This window comes from Salvelinus fontinalis, chromosome 32, assembly GCF_029448725.1.
Source record: "Salvelinus fontinalis isolate EN_2023a chromosome 32, ASM2944872v1, whole genome shotgun sequence".
Lineage (NCBI taxonomy): Eukaryota > Metazoa > Chordata > Actinopteri > Salmoniformes > Salmonidae > Salvelinus > Salvelinus fontinalis.
This window is the reverse complement of record NC_074696.1, coordinates 22,972,828-22,995,043: the sequence shown is the minus strand read 5'-3', so window position 1 is coordinate 22,995,043 and position 22,216 is coordinate 22,972,828. Positions and strand designations below refer to the sequence as shown.

The window sequence follows — 22,216 nt, the reverse complement described above, 5'->3', positions numbered from 1 at the left end:
AAAACATACTTTACGATGATATTGTCACATGTATCAAATAAAATCAAAGCCGGAGATATTAGTCGTCCATAACGACAGCTTATCAGAAGGCAAATCCAGGTCCCTTGACGCGCTCCCCAGAAAACAGGAAACTGGTGACACGTCCTACAAAGAGCATTTATTCGAGCCAAGATCAAGTTACACACTCCATTTCTTCTCTCACTGCTTGTCGACATCTAGTGGAAGACGTGTGAAGTGCATCAAAACGAATAAATATCAAGGACTTTAATAGGCAGCCCCTAGAAGAGAGCATCGATTTCAGATTTTCCACTTCCTGTCAGGAAGTTTGCTGCAAAAGGAGTTCTGTTTTACTCACAGATATAATTCAAATGGTTTTAGAAACTAGAGAGTGTTTTCTATCCAATAGTAATAATAATATGCATATTGTACGAGCAAGAATTGAGTACGAGGCCGTTTGAATCCGGCTACTCAATCCGGCTACTCAATACTGCCCCTGCAGCCCAAACAGGATAATCTTGTTGTTAATCCCACCAAAGTGTCCGATTTCAAATAGGCTTTACAGCGAAAGCACCACAAGCGGTAATGTTAGGTCACCGCAAAATCACAGAAAAACTGTCATTTTCCATGCCAAAGACAGGAGTCACAAAAAAGCAGAAATAAAGATAAAAGGAATCACTAACCTTTTATGATCTTCATCAGATGACACTCATAGGACTTCATGTTACACAATACATATATGTTTTGTTCGATTAAGTTCATATTTATATCCAAAAACCTCAATTTTACATTGGCGCCATGTTCAGAAATGCCTCCAAAATATCCGGAGAAATTGCAGAGAGCCACGTCAAATAACATAAATACTCATCATAAACTTTGATCAAAGATACATGTTTTACATCAAATTAAAGATACACATGTTCTTAATGCAAACGCCATGTCGGGATTTCAAAAAGCTTTACGGCAAAAGCACAATATTCAATAATCTGAGAACAGCGTTCAGCCACAAAGTAAGCTATACAGTTACCCGCCAAATTGTGCAGTCAACAAAACTCATAAAACGCATTATAAATCTTCACTTACCTTGGCTGATCTTCGTCGGAATGCACTCCCAGGACTCCAGCTTCCACAAGAAATGTTTGTTTTGTTTGGTAATGTCACTCATTTATGTCGAAGTAGCTACTTTTGTTAGCGCGTTTAGTACACATATCCAAACGCTCGTGCAGGTCCAGGTGAACGTCGGTCGAAAACTTCAAAAAGTTATATTACAGGTCGAATAAACTTGACAAACTAAGTATAGAATCAATCTTTAGGATGTTGTTATCATAAATATTCAATAACGTTCCAACCGGAGAATTCCTTTGTATCTATAGAAGTAATGGAACGCAAGTCGATATCGTTTGGAATGTGCGTGACCAGGACCTGGCTCTCTGCCAGACCACTGACTCAAATAGTTCCCATCCGGCTCAACATCACAGTAGAAGCTTCATTCAACATTCTACAGACTGTTGACATCTAGTGGAAGCCGTAGGAAGTGCAAACAGATCCATATCCTACAGTGTTTTCAATAGGCGATGAGTTGAAAATCGACCAACCTCAGATTTATCACTTCCTGGTTGGATTTCTTCTCAGGTTTTTGCCTGCCATATGAGTTCTGTTATGCTCACAGACATAATTCAAACAGTTTTAGAAACTTCTGAGTGTTTTCTATCCAATACTAATAATAATATGCATATATTATCAACTATGACTGAGGAGCAGGCCGTTTACTCTGGGCACCTCTGTGCACCTTTCACCCAAGCTACTCAATACTGCCCCTGCAGCCATAAGAAGATATAGCCTCGCCATTGTTATTTTACAGCTCCTCTTGAATTATTTGTTACTTTTATTTCTTACTATTTTGGGGTGTTTTCTTAAAACTGCATTGTTAGTCTACACCTGTTGTATTCGGCGCATGTGCAAATAACATTTGATTTGATTTTCTAAAAAGTGATACAAATGTAAAAAGAATGTCAAACATTCTTCCTCCCGTTGAAGTTTCTATATGAGAATTGCCAGAACAATCTGAGATATCAAAAATATTTTAAGTCCACACTCACATGGAATCGCCCTATTGTGCCCTGGTCAAAAGTAGTGCACTATTTAGGGAATAAGGTGCCATTTGGGATGTAGACGCTGTTTTCTCCCTCCAATCTGTGTAGTGGTGTTGGCCGCCGAGCCGGGTCCAACAGGAACCCCTTTCATAGCTGCTATTAGCCAGTCTCGGTCAACTGTTCTGGGGAGGGCAGGCAGCCCTGCAGCTGTTCCTCTAGGGTGGAGGAAGGAGGGGTGGAGGAGGGAAGGGGGGAGGGGGTAGTGAATGAGGAGATCTCCCCAGCTAGGTCCCAAATGACACCCTATTCCCTGTATAATGCACTACTTAAATGTAGTGCACTATACTGTATAGGGAATAGGGTGCCATTTGGAACACATCCTCCTATACAGCTGCACGGCCAATCAGCAAGCTCACTGTGATCAACTAGACTAGGGGCATAAAACAACAAAGATTGGTCTATGCCAATAGGATACTTTTCCCTTGGCTTGTGATGCTTTGATGTTGTTTTCCTGCATCCGTACTGTAGGTTGATGCTAGAAAGTGTCTGGTCATGTAGTCTACAATGTATTTGTGGATGATGAACTAACTGCAGGAGCATGGTTGTGTTCTGCGCTGTGTGATCTCTTTCACACAGACTTATTGATGACACAACAGGGGAAACAGAGTAGGGAAACTGTCAATAATGGATGTTTGAGGCAGGTCATAAATGGTTGAAAATCTTAGGAATCAGAATCCTGCCAAACATAGAGGCTTTGAATCAAATTAGGAACTTTTTTTGTTACATTTGTTATATTATTTATTTGCTTTGGATGGTCCCATGTGGATCAGTTGGCAGAGCATGTTGCTTGCAATACATTGGTTGTGGGTTTGATTCCTACAGGGGACCACTGAGAAAGTACAACAATGTATTCAATCACTACTGTATATTGCTCTGGATAAGAGCATCTGCTCAAATGTAAAATGTAGACCACTTTAATCTGGACTGACATACTTCCCTTACTCATACATCGATTCAGTCTCTCGAAACACATTTTTGGCATAGCAACCTAGATAATAGGGAGACTTTTTCCTGTTTCTACAGCATAATAACCCATAAGCAGGCCTTCATGACTTGAGAACTGTTTTATTAAATTGTTGTTGTAACGTGTGATTATTATATAACCTTCTTTGGGAAATATGAGCTACCTGTCATTACTTTCTCTCTGGCTTTTATTTTGTCTGCCTGCCTGCCTGTCTGCCTGTCTGTCTGTCTGTCTGTCTGTCTGTCTGTCTGTCTGTCTGTCTGTCTGCCTGCCTGCCTGCCTGCCTGCCTGCCTGCCTGCCTGCCTGTCTGTCTGTCTGTCTGTCTGTCTGTCTGTCTGTCTGTCTGCCTGCCTGTCTGTCTGTCTGTCTGTCTGTCTGTCTGTCTGTCTGTTTGTCTGTACTCATCACAACACAACACAACATAACAGAATAGTGTGACAGCAGGTCGGTCCTCATAACAACAACAACAGGAAGTGAGTGAAACAACACAACACTCTTCAATCATTCAGTCAGTCATCACCACAGAGGAAGTCATGATGAATCCATGTCTCATCTCAGCCTCAAATGCCCACAATGGCCAGCAGCCATCTAATAACCCATGGAGGGGGCTTACATGAATGGACTCACAGAGTTATATGGCTGTGCTGCTTCCATTTTAACCAATAGGGTCTATTCAGTTAACACTCTTAAGGCCGGTTTCCAGGACACATATTCAGTTTAGTAGGTAGTCCTGGACTAAAAAGCATTATAAATGGAGAATCTCTATTGAAAGTATTTTTTAATCCCGGACTAGGCTTAATCCATGTCTGGGAAACTACCCTTTAGAGAGTTAAATTATATTTATGTTGATGGCCATCCCACTGGGCACAATCTTTTTGAATCAACATTGTTTCAGTGTAATTTGTCAACGTATTGTGGCGTGGAATCTACATAGAAAATACACTGGATTTGAAAAAAGTAATCAACTATTGTTTTGAGGGTGAAATTTCAACCACATGACTATGTCATCATAACCTAAATTTGAACATAGACAAACCTTGTACAAAAAAAGCTGAACTTTTAGGCTGGGCAGCACCTCATACTGGAGAATAGGATGCCACCTTTCCAACAAGTCAGTATGTCAACTTTCTGCCCTGCTAGTGCTGCCCCGGTCAACTGTAAGTGCTGTTCTTGTGAAGTGGAAACGTCTAAGAGCAACAACGGCTCAGCCATGAACTGGTAGGCCACACAAGCTCACAGAACGGGACCGCCGAGTGCTGAAGCGCATAGCGCATAAAAGTCATCTGTCCTCGTTTGCAACACTCACTATCGAGTTCCAAACTGCCTATGGAAGCAACGTCAGCACAACAACTGTTCGCCGAGAGCTTCATGAAATGGGTTTCCATGGCTGAGCAGCCATACACAAGCCTAAAATCACCATGCGCAATGCCAAGCGTCAGCTGGAGTGGTGTAAAGCTCGCCGCCATTGGACTCTAGAGCAGTGGAAACACGTCCTCTGGAGTGATGAATCACGCTTTACCATCTGGCAGTCCGACAGACAAATCTGGGTTTGGAGGATGCCAGGAGAACACTACCTGCCTGAATGCATAGTGCCAACTGTAAAGTTGGGCGGAGGAGGAATAATGGTCTGGGGCTGTTTTTCATGCTTTGGGCTAGGCCCCTTAGTTCCAGTGTAGGGAAATCTTAATGCTATAGCATGTAATGACATTCTAGATTATTCTGTGCTTCCAACTTTGTGGCAACAGTTTGGGAAAGGCCCTTTCCAGTTTCAGCATGACAGTGCCCCCTTGCACAAAGTGAGGTACATACAGAAATGGTTTATTGTGTTCAGTGTGGAAGAACTTGACTGGCCTGCACAGAGCCCTGACCTCAACCCCATCGAACACCTTTGGCATGGAACGCTGACTACGAGCCAGGCCTAATCGCCCAACATCAGTGCCCGACCTCACTAATGCTCTTCTGGCTGAATCGAAGCAAGTCCCCGCAGCAAAGTTCCAACATCTAGTGGAAAGCCTTCCCAGAAGAGTGGAGGCTGTCATAGCAGCAAAGGGGGGACCATCTCCATATTAATGTCCATGATTTTGGAATGAGATGTTCGACGAGCAGGTGTCCAAATCCTTTTGGTCATGTAGTGTATTTGTCACTGACTATTACCAATGTGCTATCGTGAGAATTATTGTTGAGAGGTCTCCACTTAACAGTTAAATATATTCACTGTTGCTATTGAAGCCATTCCAAAGGCTAGGTTTAACAGAGCAAATTAAATGTGACCATACATTATCCTCACATATCATCAATGATGCTATTTAGGCCTACATAGCATTTGCAAAGTCACCAACAGCTATTGTTTCAATTTAACCCAGAATAAAAAATTAAAAAATGATAATACAATCAAATCAAGTCAAATTGTATTTGTCACATGTGCCAAATACAACAGCATTTCACCTTAAAACCTTTCTCAATAGGGGTGCTGTTTGCACTTTGTAATAATTTTGTTCCCAAATTAAACTGCCTCGTACTCAATTCTTGCTCGTACAATATGCATATTATTATTACTATTGGATAGAAAACTCTCTCTAGTTTCTAAAACCGTTTGAATTATATCTGTGAGTAAAACAGAACTCGAGTTGGAGCAATTTTTCTATGAGGAAGTGAGAAATCTGAAATCTGCAGGCTGTTCTGAGGTCGGTTTATTAATTTGCATGTCTTCTATTGGTTGAGATGCACTGCATACGCCTTCCCCTGGATGTCAGCGAATAGTGAGAATTGAAATGGAGTTGCTAGGCAGATCTGAGGCCTTATAAATGGGCTGGCAACGTGGGGTCCTCCCTTTCTTCTCTTCGCCATGACGCAAGACAGACCTCAGGATGGCGTTCTATAAAGCTCCCGTTATAGCCTTTAGATATATCCGGCTCTGATTGTATTCGATATAGGTGTTAAAGACATCATAATGTTGTTATTTTAAACCGAGTTATATCAGTTTATATCAGTATATTGCGATTTTCGGGTATTTATTTGTGCTGCGTTCTAGGGAGTTGGACACGTCTGGCCCACATGGCTAATGTTTACTGCTAATTCCAACGTTGAAGGCGACAATCTACAACCGAGCAACGATTCTTTTGGAAAAAGGACAACTTGCCCAAGATTCTGATGGGAGCTCATCAAAAAGTAAGAACTATTTATGATGTTAATTCGTTGTTCTGTTGAAAATGTAAAACTCATATTCCGCCATTAATTTCGTTGCGGTCTCGCTTTAAACGCACGCTGTATGTCGTAGTAACGTTAATTTTAAAAATCTAACACGGCGATTGCATTAAGAACTAATGGATCTTTCATTTGCTGTCCAACCTGTATTTTTTAGTCAAGTTTAAATTTAGTTACTGATTAGATTAGGTGCCTCTCCCAAGATTTCTCCCGACATATTGTTGGCAGCTTGGCTGTATTCTCATTGTATAACCACGATTTGTGCCGCTAAATATGCACATTTTCGAACAAACTCTATATGTATTGTGTAATATGATGTTATCCTCTACAGAGTACCTAACCCGGATCCGGGAGCACCCCCCACCTCCCCCACACTGATTAGCATCGCTAGCATAGCGTCACAATTAAATAGTAGCATCTAAATATCATTAAATCACAAGTCCAAGACACCCAATGAAAGACACAGATCTTGTGAATAAAACCACCATTTCAGATTTTTTAAATGTTTTACAGGGAAGACAAAATATGTAAATCTATTAGCTAAACACGTTAGCAAAAGACACCATTTTCTTACTCCAACAGTTTCTTACTCCATCAGGTGCTATCACCAATTCGGCTAAACTAAGATATTTCATAGCCACTAACCAACAAACAAATTCATAAGATGACAGTCTGATAACATATTTATGGTATAGCATAGTTTTTTTTTTTTAAATGTGCATTTTTCAGGTATAAATCACAGTTCTACATTGCAGCTGCAATCTGATATAGTGCTGATGCAGCTAGAACAATTACAGAGACCAACGTTATATAACTAATTACTTGTCTTAAAACATTTCAGAAAAAATACACAGCGTACAGACATTGAAAGCCCAACATCTGGTGAATCCAAACAATATTTCAGATTTTTTAAATGTTTTATAGCGAAAACAAAATGTAGCGCTAAATTAGCATAACCAGGCCAGCCAGAACCAGCTGGACGCGCCCGACCAGTTCACATGCACGACAGATATATGAAATAACATCGTAAATTGGTTCTTACTATTGCTGATCTTTCATCAGAATGTTGATCAAGGTGTCCTTAGTCCTGATGAGTCGTTCAATCCATTCACAATGGCAACTTCCCCTCTTCATTTAGCCTGGGTACTGGTCGACTGGCACGGTCCCTGTCCAAAGTTAAAAAACTCAAAGAACGGAACACGGCAAAACTCCCGAAAAAATTCTAATAATCTGATTAAACTATATTGAAAAAACATACATTACGGTGATATGGTCACATGTATCAAACAAACTTCGAGACGGAGATAGTTTTCATCCGTAACGTCAGCATAACAAAAGACAATGGCAGCTCTAAGACGCGCTTCTGAGAAAACCGGAAGTTGTCGGTCACGCTAAAGAAATAGGTCTTATTTCACGTCAGTACAAGATAAACAAAAAATTTCTCCTCTGACAACTTCCTGACACCTAGAGGAAGAAGAACGAAGTCTGTTTCGGGTCATAGGTGGCATGACCATATATAGGCAGAGCGTTGAAGCGAGCATACACATCTTGCAATCTTCTTCTGGCTCAGGGAAAGTGCTGTGAAATGACCTGTGTTTCACTCAGAGACGAAATTGGAACGGTTTTAGAAACCATAGCTTGTTTTCTATCCAATGGTATATGGTTATATGCATATAGTAACAGCAATAATTGAATAAGAGGCAGTTTAATCTGTAGAGGCAATTATGCTAATGCGAAACAGCACCCCCTGTATTCTCAAGAAGTTATAGGACTGTCATCTGAAGAAGTTTGAGAAGGTTAGTGAAAAAATTAATATCTTTTGCAGGTTTATTCGTTATCGCTATTGTTGGCTTGAATCAATGCCGTTGTGTGGTTGGCTATTGTAGTAAGCTAATATAATGCTATATTGTGTTTTCGCTGTAAAACACTTAAAAAATCGGAAATATTGGCTGGATTCACAAGATCTTTGTCTTTCATTTGCTGTACGCTGTGTATTTTTCATAAATGATTTATGATGAGTATTTAGGTAATTCACGTTGGTCTCTGTAGTTATTCTAGTTGCTTTGGTGAGAGTTGTGATGGTGGCTGCAATGGTAAACTATGATTTATACCTGAAATATTTTTCTAACAAAACATATGCTATACAGTAAATATGTTATCAGACTGTCATCTGATGAAGTTGTTTCTTGGTTAGTGGCTATTTATATCTTTATTTGGTCGAAATTGTGATAGCTACCTATGCAGGAAAAAAGTTGTGTCTTTTGCTATCGTGGTTAGCTAATAGATTTACATATTGTGTCTTCCCTGTAAAACATTTTAAAAATCAGAAATGATGGCTGGATTCACTAGATGTGTATCTTTCATCTAGTGTCTTGGACTTGTGATTTAATGATATTTAGATGCTAGTATTTACTTGTGACGCTATGCTAGGCTATGCTAGTCACCTTTTTTACTGATGGGGGTGCTCCCGGATCCGGGATTGTGTAATATACTACCTACGGCAGGGATCATCAACTAGATTCAGCCGTGGGCCAATGTCTTTCTTCAGCGGATGGTCGGGGGTCCAGAAAATAATTCAAAATAATTTGTAGACTGCACATTGACGGCAAGAAGGCCAAACATTTAAAACCTTGCTTACATTTGTATACACCCACGTGTCTCTATTTTGTGCGGGAATTCAAATAACTTGGAGCGGATTTCCTGGTGTTTTTACAGTCTTATGTCCGACCATGAAAAAAATCAACGTTTTTTTTTCATGGTCAGGAAAATTGAGGAGCCAAATAAAACCTCCCGCAGGCCAAATAAATTCCACAGTGCCAGTTTGTGAACCCTGACCTACAGTATATGATGAAGAAAGCACCTTATCAAGATGGTTGCATAACAAGCCAGTCCACCGTATGAGGGAACCTCATTCATGCATATGTATATTAGCATTGCTCTATTTACAAATCCTGAAGCTATTGTTCCTCCATCTCTCCCGTGGCTTAAAAACTTCTTACGGCTGAGATCCCGTTAACGACAACATCCAGTGAAAGTGCGGGGCGCCAAATTCAAACAACAGAAATCTCATAATTAAAATTCCTCAAACATACAAGCATTTACACCATTTTAAAGATAAACTTGTTGTTAATCCCACCACGGTGTCCGATTTCAAAAAGGCTTTACAACGAAAGCACACCATCTGATTATGTTAGGTCAGTACCTAGTCACAGAAATGCACAGCCATTTTTCCAGTCAAAGAGAGGAGTCACAAAAAGCAGAAATATAAAAAATTAATCACTAACCTTTGATGATCTTAATCAGATGACACCCATAGAACTTCATGTTACACAATACATGTACTGTATGCTTTGTTCGATAAAGTTCATATTTATATCCAAAAATCTTAGTTTACATTGGCGCGTTATGTTCAGTAATGTTTTGCCTCCAAAACATCCAGTGATTTTGCAGAGAGCCACATCAATGTACAGGGGGGGGGGGGGGGGGCGCCTGAATGAGCTCATGGCACTCTGCCAGACACCTGGTTGAAACAGCTCTCATTCCCTCATCCTTCACAGTAGAAGCCTGAAACAAGGTTCTAAAGACTGTTGACATCTAGTGGAAGCCATAGGAAGTGATGAGCCCAAAGACACTGTATAAACCTACAAACCTCAGATTTCCCACTTCCTGGTTGGATTATTTCTTAGGTTTTTGCCTGCCATATGAGTTCTGTTATACTCACAGACATCATTCAAACAGTTTTAGAATCGTCAGAGTGTTTTCTATCCAAATCTACTAATAATATGCATATCTTAGCTTCTGGGTCTGAGTAGCAGGCAGTTTACTCTGGGCACCTTATTCATCCAAGCTACTCAATACTGCCCCCAGCCATAAGAAAGATGAATGGAACAAAGTACAGAGAGATACTTGATGATCTAATATAAAATATCCCAGAAATGTTCCATACACAGAAAAAGCTTATTTCTCTCAAATGTTTGTTTACATCCCTGTTAGTGAGCATTTCTCCTTTGCCAAGACAATCGATCCAACTGACAGGTGTGATCATTGTGCTGTTGAGGGGACAATAAAAGGTCACTCTAAAATGTGCAGTTTTGAGTTTTAAGGGAGCGTGTGATTGGAATGCTAACTGCAGGAATGTGCATCATAGCTGTTGCCAAAGAATGTAATGTTAATTTCTCTACCATAAGCCTCCAACGTCTTTTTCAAGAATTTGACAGTACGTGCAACCGGCCTCACAACCGCAGACCAAGTGTAACCTCGCTAGCCCAGGACCTCCACATCCGGCTTCTTTTACTTGTGGGATTGTCTGATACCAGCCACCCGGACAGCTGAGGAAACTGTGGATTTGCAAAACCAAAGCATTTCTGCACTCTGTCAGAAACTGTCTCAGGGAAGCTGATCTGCGTGCTCGTCATCCTCACCCGGGTCTTGACCTGACTGCAGTTCGATATTGTAACCGACTTCAGTGGGCAAATGCTTACCTTCGATGGCCACTGGTACACTGGAAAAGTGTGCTCTTCACGGATGAACCACGGTTTCAACTGTACCGGGCAGATGTTTGACAGCGTGTATAGCATCGTTTGGGCGAGCGGTTTGCTGAAAGACATAGGGGCTTTGGGGTTATGGTATGGGCAGGCATATGCTCCGGACAACAAACACAATTGCATTTTATCAATGGCAATTTGAATGCACAGAGATACCAAGGTCCCCTAACCAAATGTGCCATTGTGTGTGTTTTTCTGCGTTATTTGTAACTTATTTTGTACATAATGTTTCTGCCACCGTCTCTTATGACCGAAAGGAACTTCTAGATATCAGGAAAGCTGTCACGCCCTGACCATAGTAAGCTGTTTATTCTCTGTGTTAGTTGGGGAGTGATAGTGACTTGGGTGGGTCATCTAGGTGAATTTGTATGTCTATGGTGGCCTGATATGGTCCCAATCAGAGGCAGCTGTTTATCATTGTCTCTGATTGGGGATCATATTTAGGTAGCCATTTCCCCATTGGTATTCGTGGGATCTTGTCTACATTTAGTTGCCTGAGTGCACAACAGTTGCGTCACGTTTCGTTTTTTTGTGCTTGTTTGTTTTGTTTTGCTGAGTTTCGGTTTATTAAAAGTATGTGGAACTCTACTCACGCTGCGCCTTGGTCTATTCATTATGACGAGCTTGACAAAAGCGATTACTCACCCCGTACTGGAAGAAGATTTTTTCATCAACGAGTCGGATGCGAAGGATTTACTCCAGACACCCGAAAGGCCCTCATCCCCGTCATTCGCAGGTCGAAAGAAACAGAGATATCGGGGACGTAGGTTTGGGTGCCTTGTAAGGATCCAATGGCGAGTGGGTAATCTGCATTTACCATAAGTCGTATTAGCCAACGTACAATCATTGGATAATAAAATAGATGAACTATGAGCACGTATATCCTACCAACACAACATTAAAAACTGCAATATCTTATGTTTCACAGAGTCGTAGCTGAACCACAACATTAGTAACATACAGCTGGCGGGATTTACACTTTTCCGGCAGGATAGAACAGCCGCCTCTGGTAGGACAAGGGGTGCTGGTCTATGTATATTTGTAAACAACAGCTGGCATACGAAATCTAAGGGAGTCTTGAGGTTTTGCTCGCCTGAGGTAGAGTATATCATGATAAGCTGTCGATGACACTATTTACCAAGAGAGTTTTCATCTATATTCTTCGTAGCTGTCTATTTACCACCACAAACCAATGCTGGCACAAGGACAGCACTCAATGAGATGTATATGGACATAAGCAAACAGGAAGACACTCATCTAGAGGCGGCACTCCTAGAGGCCGGGGAATTTAATGCAGGGAAAATTACATCTGTTTTACCTAATTTCTACCAGCATGTTAAATGTGCAACCAGAGGGGGAAAAAACTCTAGACCACCTTTACTCCAAACACATAGAAGTGTACAAAGCTCTCCCTCACACTCCATTCGGCAAATCTGACCATAATTATATCCTCCTGATTCCTGATTACAAACAAGAACTAAAGTAGGAAGCACCAGTGACTCGGACAATAAAAAAGTGGTCAGCTGAAGTAGATGCTAAGCTACAGGACTGTTTTGCTAGCACAGACTGGAATATGTTCCGGGATTCTTCTGATGGCATTGAGGAGTACAGCACATAGGTCACTGGTTTCATCAGTAACTGTATCGATGAAGTCGTCCCCACAGTGACTGTAGGTACATTTCCCCAACCAGAAGCCATGGATTACAGGCAACATCTGCACTGAGCTAAAGGTTAGAGCTGCCGCTTACAAGGAGTGGCACTCTACCCCGGAAGCCTATAAGAAATCCCGCTATGCCCTCTAACGAACCATCAAACAGGTAAAGCATGAATACAGGACTAAGGCTGAATCGTACTACACCGGATCCGACGCGAGCTGCCCAGTGACACGAGCCTACCAGACGAGCTAAATTACTTCTATGCTCGCTTCGAGGCAAGTAACACTGAAACATGCATGAGAGCATCAGCTGTTCTGGACGACTGTATGATCACGCTCTCTGTAGTTGATGTGAGTAAGAACTTTAAAAAGGTCAACATTCACAAGGCCGCAGGGCCAGACGGATTACCAGGACGTGTGCTCTGAGCATGCGCTGACCAACTGGCAAGTGTATTCAATGACAAATTCAACCTCTCCCTGTCTGAGTCTGTAATACCAACATGTTTCAAGCAGACCACCATAGTGGCCCAAGAACACGATAGTAACCTGCCTAAATGACTACCGACCCTTGGCACTCACATCTGTAGCCATGAAGTGCTTTGAAAGGCTGGTCATGTCTCACATCAACACCAAGAAACCCTAGACACACTCCAATTTGCATACCGCCCAAACAGATCCACAGATGATGCAATCTCTATTGCACTCCACACTGCCCTTTCCCACCTGGACAAAAGGAATACCTATGTGAGAATGCTATTCATTGACTACAGCGCAGCGTTCAACACCATAGTCCACTAAAAGCTCACCACTAAGCTAAGGACCCTGGGACGAAACACCTCCCTCTAGAACTGGATCCTGAACTTCCTGATGGGCCGCCCCCAGGTGGTAAGGGTAGGTAAAAACACATCCGCCACGCTGACCTTCAACACGGGGGCCCCTCAGAGGTACGTGCTCAGCCCCCTCCTGTACCCCCTGTTCACTCATGACTGCATCTGCCAGGCATGACTCCAACACCATCATTAAGTTTGCCGATGACACGGCAGTGATCACAAAACAACAAGGAGACAGTCTATAGGGAGGAGGTCAGTGACCTGGCCGTGTGATGCCAGGACAACAACTTCACCCTCAACGTGATCAAGACAAAGTGATGATTGTAGACTACAGGAAAAGGAGGACCGAGCACGCCCCAATTCTCATTGACGGGGCTGTAGTGGAACAGGTTGAGCTTCAAGTTCCTTGGTGTATACATCACCAACAAACTAACATGGTCCAAACACACCAAGACAGTCGTGAAGAGGGCACAACAAAACCTATTCCCCCTTAGGAGACTGAAAATGTTCGCCATGGGTCCTCAGATCCTCAAAAGGTTCTACAGATGCACCATCAAGGGCATCCTGACTGGTGCATCACTGCCTGGTATGGCAATTGCTCGGCCTCCGACCGCAAAACACTACAGAGGGTAGTGCGTACCGGCCAGTACATCACTGGGGCAAAGCTTCCTGCCATCCAGGACCTCCATACCAGGCGGTGTCAGAGGAAGACCCTAAAAATTGTCAAAGATTTCAGCCACCCTAGTAATGGACTGTTTTCTCTACTACCGCACGGCAAGCTGTACCGGAGTACCAAGTCTAGGTCCAAAAGACTTCTTAACAGCTTCTACCCCGAAGCCATAAGAGTCCTGAACAGCTAATCAAATGGCTACCCAGACTATTTGCATTGCCACCCCCCCTTTTACGCTGCTTCTACTCTCTGTTTATTATCTACGCATAGTCACTTTAACTGTACCTACATGTACAGTTGAAGTCAGAAGTTTACATACACTTAGGTTGGAGTCATTAAAACTCGTTTTTCAAGCACTCCACAAATTTCAAAACTGTAGTTTTGGCAAGTTGGTTAGGACATCTACTTTGTGCATGACACAAGTAATTCTTCAGATTATTCGATTATAATTCACTATCACAATTCCAGTGGGTCAAAAGTGTACATTCACTAAGTTGATTGTGCCTTTAAACAGCTTGGAAAATACCAGAAAATGATATCATGGCTTTAGAAGCTTCTGATAGGCTAATTGAGGTGAATTGGAGGTGTACCTGTGGATGTATTTCAAGGCCGACCATACCAACCGTGAAGCACGGGGGTGGCAGCATCATGTTGTGGAGGTGCTTTGCTACAGGAGAGACTGGTGCGCTTCCCAAAATAGATGGCATCATGAGTGAGGAAAATTATGTGGATATATTGAAGCAACATCTCAAGACATCAGTCAGGAAGTTGAAGCTTGGTCGCAAAGGGGTCTTCCAAATGGACAATGACCCCAAGCATACTTCCAAAGTTGTGGCAAAATGGCTTTAAGGACAACAAAGTCAAGGTATTGGAGTGGCCATCACAAAGCCCTGACCTCAACCCCATATAAAATGTGTGGGCAGAACTGAAAAACAGAGTGCAAGCAAGGAGGCCTACAAACATTACTCAGTTACACCAGCTCTGTCAGGATGAATGGGCCAAAATTCACCCAACTTATTGTGGGAAGCTTGTGGAAGGTTACCCGAAACTTTTGACCCAAGTTAAACAATTTTAAAGGCGATGCTACCAAATACTAATGGAGTGTATGTAAACTTCCTGACTGATGTCTTGAGACTAGGAAAGTGAGGAAAGAAAGAAAAGCTGAAATAAATCATTCTCTCAACTATTATTCTGACATTTCACATTCTTAAAATAAAGTGGTGATCCTAACTGACCTAAGACAAGGAATTTTTACTAGGATTAAATGTCAGGAATTGTGAAAACTGAGTTTAAATGTATTTGGCTAAGGTTTATGTAAACTTCCGACTTCAAATGTACATATTACCTCAAATACCTCGACTAACCGGTGCCCCGCACATTGACTCTGTAGAGGTACCTGCTGTATATAGCCTCGCTATTGTTCATTTGTTGAACTTTTTTATTTAATTTTTTTACTTATCTATTTTTTTCTTAACACTCAATTCTTCTTAAAACTGCATTTTTGGTTAAGGACTTGTGACAAATAACATTTGATTTGATCCATAAAAAATAACATGAATTTATTTCAATTGACCGATTTCCTTATATTAACTGTAACTCAGTAAAATCTTTGAAATTGTTTCATGTTGCCTTTATATTTTTGTTCAGTGTAGATTCAGCCGCGGGCCAAATATTTTTTTTTACCAGATGGTCAGGGAACATAACTACAAATAATTTGTAGGCTGCAAATTGACCTAAAGAAATAAGCCCAAACAGATATAATATTTGACGAATATTTGTTTAACCATGCTTACATTTGTAGGGTAAATTATCACACATACATTATCTCTCTATTTTGCGTGAGAATAATTTGGAACAGATTTCCTGAATTAAAATCACTTGGAGCTGATTTGCTGGTGTTTTTAAATTATTTTATGTACAAGAATAAAAATACAAGTTTTTGTTAGAGGTTTTTTTCATGGAAACTTGAGGGGGAAAATATAATCACCTGCGGGCCACCAGTTAGGAACCCTGTGCTAGAGTTTCACCATACTGTAACTATATGTTATATACCACGGTCACCTACTGGGTATGTGGCATGTAATATCTATTGTAGACCATGCCTGCAGGTAGGCCTACCATAGCTTGAAGGCTATGAGAGACACACTGAAGCCACTTACCCGTTATCCCACTCCAAACACATTATAAAACAAGCAAAATATCGTAATCTACAGCCACAGTTTCTAACAATTTACCATATCACTCGAATGCGATGAGGATAGTCTTGTGATCTAGCAATGTAGTGTCGAACAACACATTGCCATCAGTGAGTGAGTGTGTTTGTGCGCGCGTCAGGCAGCTGAGCAGTACACGCACCCCTGCTAGGAGGAGTCAGTAAATTATTTGATTAGCCGCCTCGCGCCACTCCGTGCGCTCAGTGGTTTACGGAGACCGATTTGAAGGGTTGACAAGGAGAATCGCTTCCCTGGTATCCTGTCCCTCTTCACCGGGTAGCCTAGAAGCATAGTATGCTATCCCTGTCCCTCCGCTCGTTCCACGTTGAACAGAATAGCCAGAGACGCATAGAGAACTGTCTGGATTTTGAAGGTGAAGGACTTTGTATTTACATAAAGTTCTGTAGGCTATAAATACTGCGTATTTGATCGCGAGGATGGCTGCGAAGATGGAATTAATCGAAAGGACAGTAAGGTCCGATATCAGAGTGAAAGTTTGCACAGCACTCCCTCTGAGATGGAGACGCGAATGACATAATAATTTATTCACTTTTTCTCATAACGGAACAGCCTTTTGGATTTATTGTCTGCAGCTATTACGCGGCGCCGGACACCTGCACCCGACTTGGCCGAGACTGATTCTACGCGGCTCTCCGCTCAATAACAAATTGCTCAGAAGCGCTTCTTGAACTGAATCGATCATTTCTACTCTTATCTGAACTGTTGTCAATGGCAGACTACTTCCACACAGGCAGTTCATTTGTTGCGCTTTGTTGTGCAGTTCTGTAAATCACTGAATGCGACGGATAGGCGACAGTGGGCATCCGATAATAAATTGGTGAGCACCTCTATTTTCTTCATATTGATTATTTTACAACCTCTTTGGAGTTACATGCAGGTATTTTATGAATGTTATATTATCCTGATAATTATTTTCTGTGTTTGTGGGGATTCATTCATTGTGTGATGTTAATGTCTGAGGTTGGGGTTTGCGGCTTTATGCTCTTGTTATAGTGCGCACTGTGACATGTTGTTGTAACCTGTCCTAGAATATCATTGTGCTTTGTGAAAAAAAAATAGTTATTGATGTAGCCCACTGCGGTAGCCTAGGTTATAATGTGTTGCATTGATTCGACAATTATAGCCGCATGTTTAGGCTGTCTGAGTCAGTCTAGTGACTTAAGAGACAGGCGCATGAGGAACAGTCCTCACACTAGGCTAGAGAATTGTCTGTACTAGCTCTGGTCCAGGGCGTTAGTTCGCGTTCGTAGATGTTAGTAGAAGAACACGCACTAACGTCCTGGACCAGAGCTTTGTCTTGACATGCATGTGGGAATAATGTAGCGTCGCTGCTTGATGGGAAAATGAAGAGGTTTTGCGATTAAAAAACAACAACCAAATATTACATTATTACACGTTATTACAAATGTATTATTTTAAATGTTAACGTATTACCTTGTTTATTCTCGAAATCATACGTTTGCCTGTTCTTATGTGTTGCAGATACTGGATGTGTCTTCATAGGCATTTGAATAGTGTCAGCATCAACTGAAAAGTCACAAAGCTCAACTAAGCTTTATAAATGTCTTCCTCAGTCATCTCTTCATATCGCTTCTCCGTCCAATATTCACTGCCTGGGTTGTAACAGCTAAAACAGGAGAGAACTGTGCCTCCACCTCGCCCCTGTCAAAATCCAAAGCCAGTATAATATTCTTTACAGCACTGACTCACAATGGGCACAGTACTATCCCTTTCCCCTGCATTCAGGAAGAACAGCTACTATGACACGCGGCCTGGCTCACTCAACCACTACCCGAGCCTGAGCAGCCGTTCGCTCAACACTCAGAAAGACCGCACCAGTGGCCTGAAACGGGGACAGTCAATCTTTCTCCCAGCCCTCACCTGGAAACGCCTGGTCGCCTCCACCAAGAAACGAGGGGGCTCTAAGAAATGTCCTGGGGGTCCGGGGTCACTTGGAGACCCCCTCAACAACAACAACATCTACCAGAAGGATCCGGTGTTGCACCTCAACCGCGAGAATGTCAAGAAGTCTCTGTCGTGTGCCAACCTCTCAAGCTACGACGGGCCAACGGGACTGGGTCTGGGGATAGGCTTCGGCCAGGGGCACTACAGCTATGGCATGGGCATGAAGCCCCAGCAGTTGTCCTCTGGCAAGAAGGTGCCCCACCAAGGAACGGCCGCCTCATCCCCCAAGCGCATCATCGTCCAGGCGTCCACCAGTGAACTTCTCCGGTGCCTGGGTGAGTTCCTGTGTGGCCGCTGCTACCGGCTGAAGCATCTCTCCCCTGCGGACCCGGTGCTGTGGCTGCGGGCGGTGGACCGCTCTCTGCTCCTCCAGGGCTGGCAGGATCAGGCCTTCGTGACTCCGGCCAACGTGGTGTTTGTCTACATGCTGTGTCGTGATGTGGTGGATGGAGACCTGGTGGCGTCAGAGCACGAGCTTCAGGCCACACTACTCACCTGTCTCTACCTGTCCTATTCCTACATGGGCAATGAGATATCCTACCCACTGAAACCTTTCCTGGTGGAGGCTGGCAAGGAGGCCTTCTGGGACCGCTGCCTAGCCATCATCGACGCCACCAGCGCCAAGATGTTGCGCATCAACGCCGACCCGCAATTCTTCACCCAGGTGTTCGCTGAGCTGAAGAGTGAAGGGGGCTGCAGCCCACAGGACTACAGCCGCGTGCTGGACCGGTGAGAGGAGGGGTAGTGGGATACAACCCCCCCAATCCCCATCCCCCTGTCCTTTCCCCCCACCTCTCTGCCAGACATTTCCCACCCGCTCCAGCCACCTACCTCCAAGAATGTAACACAGGGATAAGGGACTGCCCCCCCCCCCCCCCCCCCCCCCTGTCTAATGGTACATCCCGAGACCCTGCCATTAACCACCAATGAGCCATCCACATTAAGACAATGGGGAAACTTGTCCCCCTAAGACTAGATCAGAAATTAGCATGTGTCATCAATAGGGTTGAGTGCTTATGTTGTTAGCACAAGCCCTTTTGTGTTATGTAATACTCACCTGATGTTACTTGAATGGTGGAACCATTTGGTCCATCTGTCCTTCGTGACCCCACTCTCACCTCTTGTGTCTCAGTGAGCTGGGGGAACAGAAACAGAAACAGTCATCTCAGCTGTTCCCCCCTCCAGTCTCTCCCCACTCTCCTCTCTTCCCTCTCCACTCTCTCTCCCCTCTCTTCCTTCCCCTCTCTTCCCTCCCCTCTATCTCCTCCCTCCCCTTTCCTCTATCTCCTCTCTCTCTCCTCTCCTCTCTCCTCTTTCCCCTCTCCTCTCTCCCGTCTCTCCCCTCCCTCCTCCCCTCTCTCTCCTTTCTCCCCTCTCCCCGACACCCTCCCCTCTCTCCTCTCTTATCCCCTCTCCTCTCTATCCTCTCCCCCTCTCTCCTTTCTCCTCTCTCCTTTCTCCTCTCTCCTTTGCCCTCTCCCCTATCCTCTCTCCCCTCTCCTCACTCTCCTCTCTCTTGCCTCCCTCCCATCTCTCCTCTCCCCTCTCCTCGCTTTCCTCTCTCCACTCTCTCTCCTCCCTTCTCCCACTTCTACCACAGCCAAGACTCCCTGTCTGAATGTGATAGCAACATCCGTTTGCCATGTCATCTAGGTCCCATGTCATCTAGGTCCCATGTCATCTAGGTCCCATGTCATCTAGGTCCCATGTCATCTAGGTCCCATGTCATCTAGGCCCCATGTCATCTAGGTCCCATGTCATTTAGGTCCCATGTCATCTAGGTCCACTTGATTCTGTCTGTCGTGTGCTTGGTCATCAGTTAAACAAAACAAACAGTGTTTTGCAAGATTCTTTTGACAACAGAGGGTCATCTGCCTGAGGGAAAAGCTAGAACAGCTACCAACCCATTAAGACCATTCACTCAGTTTACGTCCCAAATGGCACCCTATTTCCTAAATAATGCACTACTTTAGACCAGAGTCCTTTGAACCCTGGTCAAAAGTATTGCACTATATAAGGACTATGGTGCCATTTAGGACGGAGCGTAAAAAACATCTGTAGGGTGCAGGGCCGTTTATGTCTCTCTCTCCAGCTATCATTTAATCTGAGGGTCTCCTGGTGGAAGCAAAATACGCCCTTATTTTGCATGTGTGTGTGTGCTTTCGTGTATGTGGGTATGTTATTGGCAGATAGCGAGGTTCATCAGCTGTTTACCCCGTCAGTCCTTTGTTCCCTGGCTGTGCCTGTCATCAGGGCACCCGGCCGCTGCTGCTGTGGCATTCATGAGACTACCCCCCCACCTCCTCCTCCACCTCTCCTCCATTCTTACTCTGGCCCCATACCATCCATCCACCTCTGTCCCCCTCTAGGCTACTCTACAGGCCTAGAGGTTCAGTCACTGGCTAATCCAGGCTGGCCTGGAATTTAAACACACACACACACATACATACATACATACATACATACATACATACATACATACATACATACATACATACATACATACATACACTTAAATACCTAGTCTCCTGAGTCCCCTGAAAAAATGTATGAGAGGGAGAGAGGAGGGGTGTAGATATGAGTCACACGTGTCCTGTAAAAGGGTGGAGGTAGATGAAGGTGGTCCTTGGACCCAGTGCAGGGCTGGCCTGGAATGGCAAGATGTGTGTAGTTGTGGTTAAATGCTGCTGTTATTGTTGTTAGCCTCGCTGTCTCATTCTAGGGATTACATCTGTGTCCCAAATGGCTCCTTATTCCGTTTTGTTGTGCACTACTTTTGGCCAGGACCCATAGGCCTTGTTGTTCTCCTCTTTAAAAAATGTTTTTAATGAAACCTTGGAATTTCTGGTTCACACGTTTTGATCTAAGTCACATGTGCTCTAATGTGTGTTTATGTCTGTCAGGAATAGACCACAGATGTACCTCAGGGCCAGAGGGTGGGATTTTTTATGTGTGCAAGCTGTGCTCATAAAAATATATTTATCATGGTTGCCAAGGCATTAAAAAATCTGATTTGAAATATGAACAGAGAGCGAGAGAGGCTTTGGATCCCTTCATTCCCTTCTGGCCATGGCAGACTGTTAGCCTGCTAATGAGCAAAACTACAATAGGTACAATATGAAAATGAGGTGTGTAGAATGTAGAAACACACCTAAGGTGAGTCAAGGGAATTGTCCCAAATGGCCCATAGCGCTCATAAGACCCATAGGTTTCTGGTCAAAATTAGTGCACTATGTAGGGAATAGGGTGCCATTTTGGGATGCAGCAATACAGTAGGATCACAAAGATAGTTACTCCCGGTATGAGAGGGTGAGGTAGTTCTATCGCCTGCTATGCAGACAGGTCTTGCTGCCAAACCAATTGTAGTTCTGTTGATGCTAAAGCAACATAACAGCCTCTCAGTCTCTCTTCACTGATTCTGGATGAGAGTGATATAGGTTGCAATGGGTTGCTATGGGTTTGTTGAACCAAGGCAACTGGTCTACTGTCCTAGACCTAGAAAACATGTTTCAGGGCCTGGGACTTCGGCGCTCGATGCTCCACTTCCGCCCAGACGGGTGGTGGGTGGCCCATTCAGGAACAGTATGTGGCAGTGCTGTGCTGTGCCACCCTAACCGTCCCCTCCCCCATACCAGGCAAAAAGCATTTACACACTTATGTTATGTGGGCTGAGCATACTGTACTGGAATAACCCCCCCCCCCCCCCCCCCCCCCTACACACACCTATCTATGGATTTACACTGCACTCTCTGACTGACAAACACTCACACTAGATCCGAACCTTGACACGAGCATACAGTACGTACACACACACTCAAGCAGACACACACACCGTGGTAATCCACGATTAATCCTCCCATCCAATCAAATAGAGCAAGGGGGAATAAGTAAATGCCAAAAGGTTCAAAATCTGATGAGATTTGGTCTTGCACTTCCATCCTTCCCCCTGCGTTGGCCCTCCGCTCAGCCTTCCAATTCATGACACACTCCTCATAACAAC

At 43.6% G+C, this 22,216-nt stretch overlaps 1 protein-coding gene across 1 annotated transcript; it reads left to right on the top strand.

Moving 5' to 3' along the window:
• The first annotated feature begins 16,375 nt into the window (after window positions 1-16,375).
• On the top strand, window positions 16,376-21,924 carry LOC129830939 (cyclin-dependent kinase 5 activator 1-like). The gene is made up of 2 exons (XM_055893793.1): window positions 16,376-17,068; window positions 17,734-21,924. Exon 2 carries the CDS (start codon window positions 17,963-17,965, stop codon window positions 18,947-18,949), a length of 987 nt encoding a protein of 328 aa, XP_055749768.1. The 5' UTR covers window positions 16,376-17,068; window positions 17,734-17,962; the 3' UTR covers window positions 18,950-21,924.
• The last annotated feature ends 292 nt before the right edge of the window (window positions 21,925-22,216 follow it).